Consider the following 15,020-nt stretch of genomic DNA (forward strand, 5'->3'; position numbering starts at 1 on the left):
GCATCCTACACTCCACACGCCAACATGTTGGCCTTAATTGGCAGTCTCCGTAAGGAGAACTCTTACTTCCCGACCCTAGTCACAAGCCTCTCACCCAGCCAAACCAGTTCCCTACACTGTACTGAGGAGACCCAATCAGGTTGAAACCGTGTTGTCTACAGTTGGAAGTCTGTTCCTTCTGGAATAGATATACTGTTTTGGTTTTAATCCCGCATCATGTCATAAGGACTCTTGTAGGTCATGCTTGATGTCAAGGGAGCTGCCTTACAAGGTAGCTAAAAGAGGTGTGGTTTTCCCTATCCCATCCTGGAAAACTTTGCATATTTTCCCAGAATCCCCCTAGTGGAGCATCTATGGCTATAAGACTCCACACGCCTACATGGTGGCCTTAATTGGCAGTCTCCGTAAGAAGAACTCTTACTTCCCGACTCATGCTAGCATGTAATACATAGCTTAATAAGAAGTAGAGGGAAAAATACATGGCAGTCTGTCTGGAGGATGCTTCAGGAGAGTGTAATAAATAAAATACAAATGGAAGGTGACACGAAAAACAATTGGGAGGTATTTATCATGATTATTGCCACCCCCTCCAGTGGGCCCTGGCCTGGAAATTGACACTTTCCCTCCCTTTCGGCTGGTAATTACGTGCGCAATGGCACAGCACTGGGACTCGGAGCCGAAGCCGGAACATCCACTGAAATAAGAGGACCTGCTGGGGTGGCGTCAGCGTCATGGGTGCTCCTGCAGCCCACGACCCGGGACCCAGGTGCACCCGTGCCCCTGTCTGAGCTTCCAGACCCCTGCGACTGCTCTCACCAATCCACGATACCGTGTTGGCTCCGACGACCCGGCGCACCCTCCTCTGCCTCCTAGGGCGCGTGCGCCCGTTTCAGGAGGTTTAAAGGGCAACACGCTAATAATTGCCGCTGGCCCCCTGCTAATTCTGATAAATTCCCAGCCCCTTCATGTGCCAGATTTTTGTGCTTTGTGCCCTAGAGAAAGCTGTGTTCCATGATCTGTGCTGTTACTGTGATTTACCGTTGTGACCCCGGTTCTGTTCTTGACTACCCTCCTCCGCTGCCTGCCTTGACCTATTGCTACGTTGCTGATCTTGTGCTGCCTGTCCTGACCTCCTGCCTGTCCCTGACTACGATTTTGCTCTCTCTCTTTGTACCTCGCCTTCGCTTCCACAATTCCACAATTCCAAAATAGCACCTGTGGAACGACCTGGTGGTACCACGTCGCAGCAAGTTCAACCCGCTTTGCGGCGGGCTGTGGTGAAAACCAGGTACCACTTAGATTAAGAAGTAGATTAGTCCTGTCTAGACAGTTCAGGAAGCTCCGTGTATTTTGTTGATGAATGGCAGCCAGTATGCAACCCAGCTTTCCCAAGGTCCTGGGTTTTATAATTGTTTTTAAGCAAAACCACTCTTTGGTGCATTTGTTGCATTGTGATGGCCGAAATTAAAAATCTACACATCAGATTCTCACAAGAATAATATGAATTCTGATAGGAGCTGGAGACCACAACCCCTCCACCAGATTCAAACCGAGCTACTTTTCATAAAAGTGGTGTAGATGGCAAAAATCACACAAAAAATCATTTTGGTGCTTTAAAGGTTGCAACTGCTTTTAAGTATTTTTGGCCCCTACTTTTGGAGCTCTAGTTTAAACTTGAGGTCAATATCATGCTATCATGCTAAAGAAATTCGGAAATGAATGTTAACTGATTAAAATATGTCATTTTGCTGCACAAACTTGTGGTCACTTAATATTGTGCTGAAGAAATTTTGGAAATGTATGTCATATTTATGGCTGTAGAAATTTTACATCAGGTCCCTGAAACCTGGTTTCTGTGATTTCCTGCATTAAGTTTTTCTTGGACATTTGCACTGGACACTCCAGTAATCGGCCATTTTATATGTACCCCATCATGCACCTTACTGTTTTTCCATTGTACTTCTTTCTAGATGGAAATGCTCGACATCTCAAACTAGAGCTGCTAGTAAAAAAAATGGAAGGTATTTTTGGAATCAGCAGTGCAAAAATACCCTGAATCAGGTGAAAGACTCCATGTACAATGAAAAAAATATTTTATTTGTTCCCCAATGTCATTTACGAGCTAGAAACTGGCCTGAAATCAATGCAAAATCCCCCATTAGCACTATTAGAAGATTCTGGAGTATGCAAATTCATGCAAGTTCTACTGTAACAGCCATTAATGTGGGATAGTGTGTAAGTGTATAGTTATTGGCTACAACAGTTATCATGAAGAGCTAAGCCTTTGTATGATAACAATCTATAAACTATGTGTGGTCCTGCTGTCACACTGTATATCCCATCCATTCATCTATTATATATTATAATATATTATATATAGATCTTTGACATAATGGGGCAGATTTACTTACCCGGCCCATTCGCGATCCAGCGGCGCGTTCTCTGAACAGGATTCGGGTCCGGACGGGATTTATGAAGGTAGTTCCTCCGCTGCTGCGCTGAAAATCAACTGAACGCGCCGGAATACACCGAGCTCTACCAGGTGAAGGTAAGCGCGTCCCAAGCGACACAATTTTGGTTTTTAAATGCGGCGGTTTTTCCAAATTCCGAATTTTTGTTCGGCCACGTCCCCCGATTTCCGTCGCGTGCATGCCAGCGCCGATGCGCCACAATCCGATCGCGTGCGCCAAAATCCCGGGGCAATTCAGGTACAATCGGCGCAAATCGGAAATATTCGGGTAACACGTTGGGAAAACGCGAATCGGGCCCTTAGTAAATGACCCCCAATGTGTGTTTTTAAAAATTAGGAGAGGAATAACTGGGAGTATCTCTGCCGAATCAGACTACACAGGGTTTGTTTGTGGTCTGATACCATGGAAACAAGTAGATTTGTGTAAGAGCTCCAAACAAAAAACAAAAGGTGATTTTCATTAAGACTATTAGTAAAATTCATTTTTAATTTTAGAAGCATTGGAACAATAGAGAGTACAAAGTCTCCATCGGGAATTACTGATAATCTATTGGAATGCTAAGGGTGTTGTTTTTTTATATGATCTGTAAAAGTTATTTAGTTACTATACATGTGATGCGTTTTACACTTTTCACATTGTTTTTATGTCTTTTGCATTTACATCACTGATTAAGATAAGTAATATTTACTGGAAATTTTCATCCTTACAATGTAAATGTATTATTTACTAATTTAGTTGGGGGTGTTTCTTAATATTTTTTTTTGGGGGGGGGGTTACCAAACACACATTTGTGTGTGTTCATCAAATCTTTTAACTTCTCGGCTTACAGATTTGATTAAGGAGCCTCCTGAAGTAAAAAAATAATCCAATAGTTATGGTATGATCACATAGGTGAATGGTTTGCTAAAATTACAGTTTGTTATCACCGTTTCTATATATATAGTACATACCCTCAAAACCACTTCTGGTCCAGCCCAGATGTCAATACTGACAATACACATAGCTCATGCCAGCCTCAAGATAATACCTATTACACCTGCCTCAGAATTATTCTCATAGTCAGATGCCATTATTTTATATCAACCATGTAAATTAGATAATATAGATTTGACATGCTTTTATCATACGTGGGTTTGTATATTTACCAGCTACATAACAACTGTCTACAGATGAGTAACTAGTGCAAATATCCCGCTATCAATCAAACAGGAAGGTACAAAGCTCAGCAGTCAGTGAGGTAAGATGTCACTATATTAACTTACTGTATGCCTCTACACGCAATACAGGTCGGATCCTGCCAGAATAAACTAACAAAACGAGCCAACATTAATATTCAGGAATTTACATATAAATTGAAGGAGAACCTGTCAGTAGTAAGTAGATGAACGCCTTCCAGATCATGTGCAACATCCCCCACCGGGGCCTAGCCTTAAAGGGGAGGCCTGGAGACAGCCGGGGCCCGCTGTACCGGAGTGGCTGGCGGTTGCGGCCTAAGCATGCTATTGTCACGGTGCTTGGTACGGGGGAACCGGAGGGCTGTCCTACAGCCTGGCAGGTCTCCAGCAGGGTGGTGTTGGCAAGAAATGATGAGGGAGAGGCTGCGATAGCGGATCTCCCTGGGGCAACCCCTTAATGTCCCGAGTGTGAGTCTCTGGGTGATGGACAGGGTGCCGGTGATGAAGGCAGCCGTATTAGCAGGGACCAGACGGAGACAGAAGTTGAAGAAAACAACTTACAGTTCTTTATTTGAACCGGCAGGAACCGCAGCAACGTGCCTTTAACAGGTAGGTAGGGTGCCGAGATGTGAGTTGGAGGGAGCCTCAGGAGATAGTTCACCAGCCTGGATGTAGAGGGCAGGCTGGGAGGCAGCTGTGTCCTGGTAGGAAGCTTCAGCTTGTCCTGTAGGGCTTCAGGTATCACCTTCAAAGGTAAGATGATACCCCTTTTCCTCACTACACTAACTCTAGTCTAATGCTCCACTCTTCAGAGGCAGGGGCTAAGCTCTTCCTGCTCTGGTATGGGCCAGACAGAGATTACTCACTCACTCACTGATTCTCCTACAACAGAATCTCTCTGAATCCTTACTAGAATAATCTAGTCTCCAGAACATTCCTGGCCAGAGGTTTTATTACCTCCCTTTGGTCAGGTGGTGGCTGCTCCTCCAATCACATCTCAGCTTACAGAGCACAGGATGTAACACATATCATTGGATAACAGCATCTGGCATTATACAAAATACTTAACCTCTGCCTTGCCAGGCAGGATTCACCACTGCAATATCCCTATGTCCTATCAGAACCATGTGGTGTAATGGGATTACATGCAGGTGGGACGTATTCGCAAACCCTATCTCGCCATTGCATCGGCGAGGGTGTTGCATACCCCGGGGGCAATTGAAAGAGCCGCCCTCGGCTCGACTACAGATGGTTTGGGGCACAGAGGGGGCTAAGGGCACTTCTAGGAAGTGCAGGCTATGTGAGGTGTAGGGACAAACCGCCCATGGTCCTGGAGACAGGCACCTGGGTTGGTGTCGGACTGAGACAAAAAAAAAAACATATAGCTGTATGACAGTTGGTCGCTGACGCCATTAAACCGAACTGTACAGTAGGAAAGGTGTGGTGTCATGTCCTGTAATCCACTCCTTGCACCAAGGCCTGTATATTTGTTTTATCAACGCTTCTTCCCTGGCGGCAATTATATAAGGTGTCTACCTGCATAGCGTTAGCATATGCGACACGAGTACCTCCTGACTGGTACCCTTACCCATGTATGGGTGGCATCCAGGTGCTAACTGTGTAACACCCCCGGTCCCCTAAAGACCCGCAGTTTACGGACTACCCCCATGTGCAAACCTCGGTTTGAGGGATCAGGTAGCGGTCAGTGTTTTTCAAAAGACGGTCCGACACAGCCACACTACAACCTGAAAAGCCTATGAAAAGGTTAATGCAGACTACTGGCATATATGACAGTGTGCAACAGGATAATTCACATTGGCTTAGGAGCCCAATGGGTACACATCTTGTAACATTGCAAACGTTACAGAGGTAGATAGGCTACTCAGGGTAGCAAGATAGCAAATGTCTCTTTTCCTGCAAAGAAAAGGCATAAAAAGGTGCAAGCAGAATGTCCATACCTAAAAAGGAAGGCATTAAGTGCAAAATAATAAGTCAATAGACATAGCAACTTTTCCCGGAGATTGGCAAAAGTCTCTCAGAAGGTCTCTACTGACAAAGTCCATCTTCTGGGTACAGCCCTTGAGGTGGGGAAAAGTGCACTGAAGAAACAAAGGGTCTCCTCTATTTGGAGAGGGACAGAGTCCTTCGAAGAAATCCCTGCTGTGGCAGAGGAAGGGTGCTATCATAGCACATGACAGTAGGCAGTTCAAGGAGAGTCTCTTGACTGAGATAAATAAGGGTAAGAGTCTCAGGAACGTCTCTGGCTCTATAGGGATATGGGGATAAATACACACAATATGTACAAAGGACATAGTACCTGGAGAGGGCTACAGCCCTTCAGGGGTTAATCTTGCTGCTCAAGAGCAATGGCTGCAGGCATGGAAGCAGGAACTGCAGCAGGGACATCATCAGCCTGGGTGAAGAAAGCAGTGTTGAGATCTGTCACCTGAAGACATCTGGTGGTAGACACTGGAACTGCTGACATGGAACACCCAGAAGCTGGAGCTGGGACAGCAGGGAGGTCATCTGCGGTGGCAGGCATCTCAGCAAAGGAAGGAGACAGGCACTTCTCTGGCTGACCTTCTGTAGCTGGGGGCGCTGTGGAGCGCATGATGATGACCGCAGGAGCTGTAACTTCTTCACTGCTGACAGCTGAAGGATTGTTGTTCCTGGACTGACCTGTAGCTCTTGGGGGCGCTGTTGCGCTGGCGGTGGTAACCTCTGTAGCTGGCAGGGCGTTCTCACCGGACAGCCTGGGCCTCTTAGCAGGTGGTCCTGGATACTCCGCAGGACGGTCAGCAGCATTAGATAAGGGGTCAGGCCCCTTTAAGAGAGTCCCTTTTGTAGCCGGGCCTCCTATGGGGAGATGTTGACCCTCTGCAGGGAGGCCGGACTGTACCCCAGCCGGGGCTAAGGGAGATATAGTCACAGTCACTGTGATATAGGCCCTGGGGGCCATGGTACTCACATCCGCGGTGGTCCTCAGGAGGTCCGGAATCGGAGGAGGCAGCCGCTGTGGAGAATCCGCCATTGAAGACTGCGTACGGGAGACAGCAGTAAGCGGTGCAGCAGAGGAAGGTGCCCGAGGCTCGTGGGAAAGCCATACGACACTTGGTTCTTCATCTCGGAGGCTGTGCGGCATGTCGGCAGGACAGAAGACAGCACGTGGAGAAATCCAAGATGGCCGATTAACCTCTCTGATGCTGGATGGCGGCTGCGCTGACTCTGAGGTACCTCGTGGGCTCTCACTGGCGTTGCAGCGCGGGAGAGTTTCGCGCCAGAGGCGGAGCTTGAGTCTTTCCCGCCAGGAGTTGTGGCGGGCTGAATTTTCTGCTGCGCCACAGCGCGCTGAGGCAGGATTCGCGCCATACGCGCAGGGGGCGGAGCTTAGCGATGTCTCTGGGTTTCCCGCCAGTGAAAGTTTTGGCGGGCTGGAATTACTTGCTGCGCCACAGTTTCGTGAGGTAAAATCTTCAGGCGCGGCAGCGCCGGATGTAGCAGAGCTGGTACAGTTCTTGCAGGGATTAACCTCTTGAGTGCTGGAGCGGCGCTCGACAGCACGTGGCAGCATTAACACAGTTCAATCCAGAAACACACAATCACTTGGGCCTAAACCCGGATGGCAGCAGGGTTAGGCAGCACAGTCTTTTTCTTAACAAAGTACAGTCTTTAGTGCCAGGATAAGGCACAGAAGTAAATATCCTGTGATTCGTGACGCCACTTGCAACATCCCCCACCGGGGCCTAGCCTTAAAGGGGAGGCCTGGAGACAGCCGGGGCCCGCTGTACCGGAGTGGCTGGCGGTTGCGGCCTAAGCATGCTATTGTCACGGTGCTTGGTACGGGGGAACCGGAGGGCTGTCCTACAGCCTGGCAGGTCTCCAGCAGGGTGGTGTTGGCAAGAAATGATGAGGGAGAGGCTGCGATAGCGGATCTCCCTGGGGCAACCCCTTAATGTCCCGAGTGTGAGTCTCTGGGTGATGGACAGGGTGCCGGTGATGAAGGCAGCCGTATTAGCAGGGACCAGACGGAGACAGAAGTTGAAGAAAACAACTTACAGTTCTTTATTTGAACCGGCAGGAACCGCAGCAACGTGCCTTTAACAGGTAGGTAGGGTGCCGAGATGTGAGTTGGAGGGAGCCTCAGGAGATAGTTCACCAGCCTGGATGTAGAGGGCAGGCTGGGAGGCAGCTGTGTCCTGGTAGGAAGCTTCAGCTTGTCCTGTAGGGCTTCAGGTATCACCTTCAAAGGTAAGATGATACCCCTTTTCCTCACTACACTAACTCTAGTCTAATGCTCCACTCTTCAGAGGCAGGGGCTAAGCTCTTCCTGCTCTGGTATGGGCTAGACAGAGATTACTCACTCACTCACTGATTCTCCTACAACAGAATCTCTCTGAATCCTTACTAGAATAATCTAGTCTCCAGAACATTCCTGGCCAGAGGTTTTATTACCTCCCTTTGGTCAGGTGGTGGCTGCTCCTCCAATCACATCTCAGCTTACAGAGCACAGGATGTAACACATATCATTGGATAACAGCATCTGGCATTATACAAAATACTTAACCTCTGCCTTGCCAGGCAGGATTCACCACTGCAATATCCCTATGTCCTATCAGAACCATGTGGTGTAATGGGATTACATGCAGGTGGGACGTATTCGCAAACCCTATCTCGCCATTGCATCGGCGAGGGTGTTGCACATGCTCTCTTTATGGCCCAGAAAGGTGGTAGGTATCATGCAGACAATCTACTTTGAACTAATATGCAAATCAGTTGTATAAACTTATACAGGCAGAGATGTCCGTGCTGAAGTCAAGCTCTCCCCATAACAAAATTGTCCAATGCAATGCTGGGAAATTTGGCTGGGCAGATAATTCACACCAGAACAGTGGCAAATTATATGGTCAAGGGTCCAAAAAGGCTGCTATCTGCAACCACTATAAAGAAAATCAATTGAAGATAATGTATGACCACGTATCACATTCCAGAACTTCTTCAGAAAAAAACTTATGCTGGTGATGTGGCACTAATGTTATATCATTTTATAGGAATGTACTATTTTACCACATTTTTGGTCGGGAGTTCCCAGATCTCCACAGGGGTTATGATCCTCCTAGAACCGGCAACTTTCCTTCTAAATGTACCACCAAGCTCTATTAGAGGTCCAAGGGCCAGGCTGCTCCCGCATGTCCTTACTGCAGCTAAAAGCTTAACAGTTTTATTTTGGGATCCCACAGTGCCACCATCTGCAATGGACCTACACACCTGTGTAAAGGATGTAAGATCAATGGAGTATCTCACTACTCACCTATGACAAACTATGGACAGATTACAACTTTCCAACAGTTTTTCATATTTTTTTTCTTGCTGTGCCTGTTATACTTATTTATGAAGTGTCAGTGCCACAATATTGGTCCTTTTCTGACACTATAGCAAACAATTGACGGTCCAGCCAAGGTCCACGGTCTTAAAAAGTTTTTCTTTATTGGAGCATATATGGCAATAACAAATCCACTCAGAAAGACGATAATCGCCTACGCGTTTCAGACAGAATCCCTGTCCTTAATCATGGCTAACAAACAATGATACACATCCCACATATAAAGGGGAAAACCCCACCCTACGAACCGCCCTCCAGCCTACATCCGGTTATATTAACTGCTTCGTTACGTCAAAAGACCGGGTTTGTTAGGATTGACATTGCTGACATGTATCGTAAGGTCTGGTTATTTATACAAGATGAGAAAACACATACAAATGTCATGTAAAACATATACAAACATAGACAATATACATATTATAAAGATAAAACATTATGTACTAGAGTCATAGAGTGTCTATATGAGCGGCTGCTCAACATCCCGGAGACAGAGTTATGGGTCACATGACCGATCACATGGTACGGGCTCGATGTGAAGATTACAGCCGTCGCTAAGGAACGTACGGGAAATCTCACAGTGTAATTGAAAGTCACATGACAAGTCATGTGATGGAGACTCGTTGAAAACATCGAGGCCGCAGCTGAACAGCACGAAGACCACCGGTCATGTGAGAGAAGGGACCAAGACGTGGCCTCAGCGACAGCGCAGGTAAGTGGAATTCCATACAGGTCACATCGGCGGCGCAGCAGGGATCCATTGGTCCAGTGTAAAGGTGAGGTACCAGTAAAGTGACGGGGATCCCATGCGGCACAGTGGAAGCGGCCCGATGGAAGGTCCATAAGGTCTAGGGATGACAAATATAAAGATTAAAAGACATTCGGGTGCATTAAAATATACTCCTAATCGGTGGGGTATACTGGATAGAGAACTGTAGAATAAGTCAGGCATGTAACTGCGGTCCTTACAGTGAACAGGTGAAAATCAATGAATACGTGGTAGGAAGCTGTATGGCCATGTGTGGCCTCGGGTATGTCAATCAAATATTTAAGAGTCATTGGTAATAATACAATAACTCTTTTTTGAGATTAAGACCTGAGGGGAAACAAGTATCAAGTGAAAACATCCAAAATGCCTCCCTATTGGCTAGGCGTGTTCTGACACTACCACCCCTGACATTATTTTTCACTTTTTCAATAGCATAAGTGCTAAGTGTTTTTGTTTCACCATGGTGGACTCTAATAAAATGCTGGGATGCGCCAGATAGGTTCCGACCTTGTGGATTCGTGATGTCATGAAGATGTTCTATAAACCTCGTCTTAAATTTCCGGGAGGTCTGACCAATATACATTAGATTGCATGCTGTGCAGAGGATAACATAAATTACATTTGCAGTGTTGCAATTCAAAAAGTCCTTGACCATAAAGCTGCGACACCCTTTGCTATCTGTAAACTGTTTCTTTTTGTTCCAAGCAAAGGTGCAAGTTGTGCACCTGGCTGCGCCACATTTATAGAAACCCTGGGAGGAAAGCCAAGTCGCTTTGGGCTGTGTAGTATAGAGTGAAGGGGATAGCATATTACCCAAACTTTCACCTCTTCTGGACACAATACGGCACCCCTTGTTGAGTATCCGCTCAAGAATGGGATCGGCTTTCAGCAGGGGGACGTGTTGTTGGATAATATTTGAAATGGCATTAAATTGAGGGCTAAATTGTAGGACAAGTGTTGGGATAGTGTTAGGTATTGGGCCTGTCGTACTGGATAATTGTTGTGGATGAATAAGCGAGTGCCTACTCTTATTGGTGACCCTATTATGTGCTCTGTCCAGAGTCCATTGTGGGTAACCCCTCTCTTTTAATCTCTTACAGACTTGTATAGCCTCAGTTTGGAAGAGGGCATTGGTACTACAGTTCCTCCTAGATCTAGTCAGCTCACCCACTGGGATTCCACGGATGGTGTGTGCTGGGTGTTGGGACTTGGCATGCAGTATCGTATTGCCGGCTGTGGGTTTCCGATAGGTGTTAGAGATGATGTTCTCTCCGACAATACCTGTAAGATGTAAGTCCAAAAATGAAACTTCACTGTGGTGTGTGACAAAAGTGAACTGTAGATTGGATGCATTGTCATTGAGATATTCCACAAAGAGTGGCATGGCAGGCACATCACCACTCCAAATAATCAGAATGTCATCGATGTACCTGCCATACCACTCCATGGATCCAAAAAACGGGTTGGCATGTGAGTAGATGAAACTCTCCTCCCACCATGACATGGTCAAATTGGCCAGAGATGGGGAAAACTTGGCACCCATGCTGACTCCCTTTGTCTGTAGATAGAACAAGTTGTCAAACATAAAGAAATTGTGGGTAATGAGACTCCGGACAGAGCACATAATAGGGTCACCAATAAGAGTAGGCACTCGCTTATTCATCCACAACAATTATCCAGTACGACAGGCCCAATACCTAACACTATCCCAACACTTGTCCTACAATTTAGCCCTCAATTTAATGCCATTTCAAATATTATCCAACAACACGTCCCCCTGTTGAAAGCCGATCCCATTCTTGAGCGGATACTCAACAAGGGGTGCCGTATTGTGTCCAGAAGAGGTGAAAGTTTGGGTAATATGCTATCCCCTTCACTCTATACTACACAGCCCAAAGCGACTTGGCTTTCCTCCCAGGGTTTCTATAAATGTGGCGCAGCCAGGTGCACAACTTGCACCTTTGCTTGGAACAAAAAGAAACAGTTTACAGATAGCAAAGGGTGTCGCAGCTTTATGGTCAAGGACTTTTTGAATTGCAACACTGCAAATGTAATTTATGTTATCCTCTGCACAGCATGCAATCTAATGTATATTGGTCAGACCTCCCGGAAATTTAAGACGAGGTTTATAGAACATCTTCATGACATCACGAATCCACAAGGTCGGAACCTATCTGGCGCATCCCAGCATTTTATTAGAGTCCACCATGGTGAAACAAAAACACTTAGCACTTATGCTATTGAAAAAGTGAAAAATAATGTCAGGGGTGGTAGTGTCAGAACACGCCTAGCCAATAGGGAGGCATTTTGGATGTTTTCACTTGATACTTGTTTCCCCTCAGGTCTTAATCTCAAAAAAGAGTTATTGTATTATTACCAATGACTCTTAAATATTTGATTGACATACCCGAGGCCACACATGGCCATACAGCTTCCTACCACGTATTCATTGATTTTCACCTGTTCACTGTAAGGACCGCAGTTACATGCCTGACTTATTCTACAGTTCTCTATCCAGTATACCCCACCGATTAGGAGTATATTTTAATGCACCCGAATGTCTTTTAATCTTTATATTTGTCATCCCTAGACCTTATGGACCTTCCATCGGGCCGCTTCCACTGTGCCGCATGGGATCCCCGTCACTTTACTGGTACCTCACCTTTACACTGGACCAATGGATCCCTGCTGCGCCGCCGATGTGACCTGTATGGAATTCCACTTACCTGCGCTGTCGCTGAGGCCACGTCTTGGTCCCTTCTCTCACATGACCGGTGGTCTTCGTGCTGTTCAGCTGCGGCCTCGATGTTTTCAACGAGTCTCCATCACATGACTTGTCATGTGACTTTCAATTACACTGTGAGATTTCCCGTACGTTCCTTAGCGACGGCTGTAATCTTCACATCGAGCCCGTACCATGTGATCGGTCATGTGACCCATAACTCTGTCTCCGGGATGTTGAGCAGCCGCTCATATAGACACTCTATGACTCTAGTACATAATGTTTTATCTTTATAATATGTATATTGTCTATGTTTGTATATGTTTTACATGACATTTGTATGTGTTTTCTCATCTTGTATAAATAACCAGACCTTACGATACATGTCAGCAATGTCAATCCTAACAAACCCGGTCTTTTGACGTAACGAAGCAGTTAATATAACCGGATGTAGGCTGGAGGGCGGTTCGTAGGGTGGGGTTTTCCCCTTTATATGTGGGATGTGTATCATTGTTTGTTAGCCATGATTAAGGACAGGGATTCTGTCTGAAACGCGTAGGCGATTATCGTCTTTCTGAGTGGATTTGTTATTGCCATATATGCTCCAATAAAGAAAAACTTTTTAAGACCGTGGACCTTGGCTGGACCGTCAATTGTTTGCTATACATTCCCCTACCCCAGCAGAGGGTGGCCCGTGCCGGGTCCGGTCGATTTGTGGAGGTGAGCTGGCATTTTTCTCCTTTCTACACGATGTTGCCTTTTCTGACACTACAGACACGTTTTTGGTGGAGTCTTTGGCGCACACTGAGAAACACTGGTCTACTGAATTCTATTTCACCTTTATGAATTTGGAGTTAGTTTAGACCATTTTTGGTCTAAGTAATTAAGTAATATCTTGCGCCAAAATCTAACATCCCAGTCTAAATTACCTTACAATTTGTGCGCCAAAAACACAAACCCTGCAACAAAATTGATAAATGCAAAATTTTAAAAATACTTAACGAGTAACTGTAAAGGTTTTTTTTTATTATTCACAAATCAATAGCTCTTGGGATGTGAAACAATTTTTCCTATTATCTTTTTTACCTATATTCAGTAGTTGCATGTACCCCACTCCTCCATGTGATGGAAGCTGCCAGGCTGGTCACCATATACATCCTGCATTTGCACTGTACAGTGTTTAGTGGATTTACATGTGGGAAACTAAATGGACTTAATGCTAAATTACTTTGAGAGAGAACACAAGGCATCATGGAATCTGTGGGCAAGCTAACTGGCCTCAGCTTAAGGGCATAGACTGACAGATAGTAGTCTCCATCGACTTCACCTCTGGTGATAAAGCTTTTTGTCAAACAGTTTCAGAACAGAAAATGCCATAACTTTGGAATGAAAAAGAGTAGCAACACAAAGTAGGGAATCACATATAATAATTTGTAAAAATCGCTACAGCTTTACAGTTTTGCTTTAAAGCAAACCTATCAGCAGGAATGTAATTTTTAGTTGGTGACAGGTTCCAATAGACTATGTTATGCAGATTTTAAAAATGTCTTTGTCAGAATTTTGAATAGTTTCAGTCATTTACATGAACTGGCTCCCTGCCTCATGCATGTGCCTCCACATGCATCATTCCTCTAGCCCACACCACCCCCCTCCCTCCCCTGCTTGCTCACTACACATGACAGGAAGTGGGGAGGTGGATGAGTATGGAGGAGAGGATACTGACACACACAAGATGCGGCTCACCTCACCACACACTGGTGGTAGGGAGCCAGGTAATGTGAATTAAACTTAAATAAAGTGCTGAAATGATTCACAATGGTGACAAAGGCATTATTAAAATCAGCACTGCATAGGTCTGCTTTAAATTAAGAAGTTTTTAAGAACAGAATACCCCTCCACTAGGATTAAAAACCCCTAAACTGGATCCTAAAAACTAAACGTCTAAACTGGACAGAAAGGTTGCAAAAAGATAGCAAATTGCTCTACATTTTAATGTGCAATTTATTTAATAAATGTGGGGCAGAGTGGCAAAAATGTTAGGGAGGATAGTTACCTTTATTTTCCTGGAAACAGGATGATATCGCATGACATGTCCCACAGCAAGAATTACATTATTTTCTTTGCAAGCTCTAACTATTTCTCTACAGTCTTCTGGATCAATCTGGAAAAAAGAAGGTTATTACTGAGCATACATCACACACACAGCAGCCTGTGTCTGCCTTTGTCAGTCTTCTCTCCTCCACATTCATCCATCTCCATCCTCCTCCCCACTTCCTGTCATGTGCATTGAGGGGGGATGATGAGTGGATGGTGTGGAGTAAATGAAGAATGAATGAGGAGACACAGGCACACAGACTGCTGCAGCTGCCCCCTCCTTCCTCCTCACACTTTGCTGGCTGGGAGACAGGTAATGTGAAAAAAAGTTTCATAAAGTAATTAATGATTCAAAATGCTGAGAACGCATTATTTAAATCAGTATAGCATAGGTTATTGGAACCTATCACCA

General features: G+C 45.5%; 1 protein-coding gene across 4 annotated transcripts in view; it reads right to left on the reverse strand.

Annotated features, from left to right (window-relative positions):
- Positions 1–15,020, reverse strand: part of LOC140135114 (putative oxidoreductase YteT) — a 125,915-nt gene that overhangs the window by 50,449 nt on the left and 60,446 nt on the right. For 3 of the 4 annotated variants that reach the window (XM_072156178.1, XM_072156183.1, XM_072156179.1), the window contains one exon: positions 14,568–14,675. The exons of the other annotated variant lie outside the window; for it this stretch is intronic. In XM_072156178.1, coding sequence (XP_072012279.1) covers positions 14,568–14,675 — 108 coding nt within the window. The remainder of the gene's footprint in view (positions 1–14,567; positions 14,676–15,020) is intronic. 4 annotated transcript variants of the gene reach the window in all.

This window comes from Engystomops pustulosus, chromosome 6 (genome assembly GCF_040894005.1).
Source record: "Engystomops pustulosus chromosome 6, aEngPut4.maternal, whole genome shotgun sequence".
Lineage (NCBI taxonomy): Eukaryota > Metazoa > Chordata > Amphibia > Anura > Leptodactylidae > Engystomops > Engystomops pustulosus.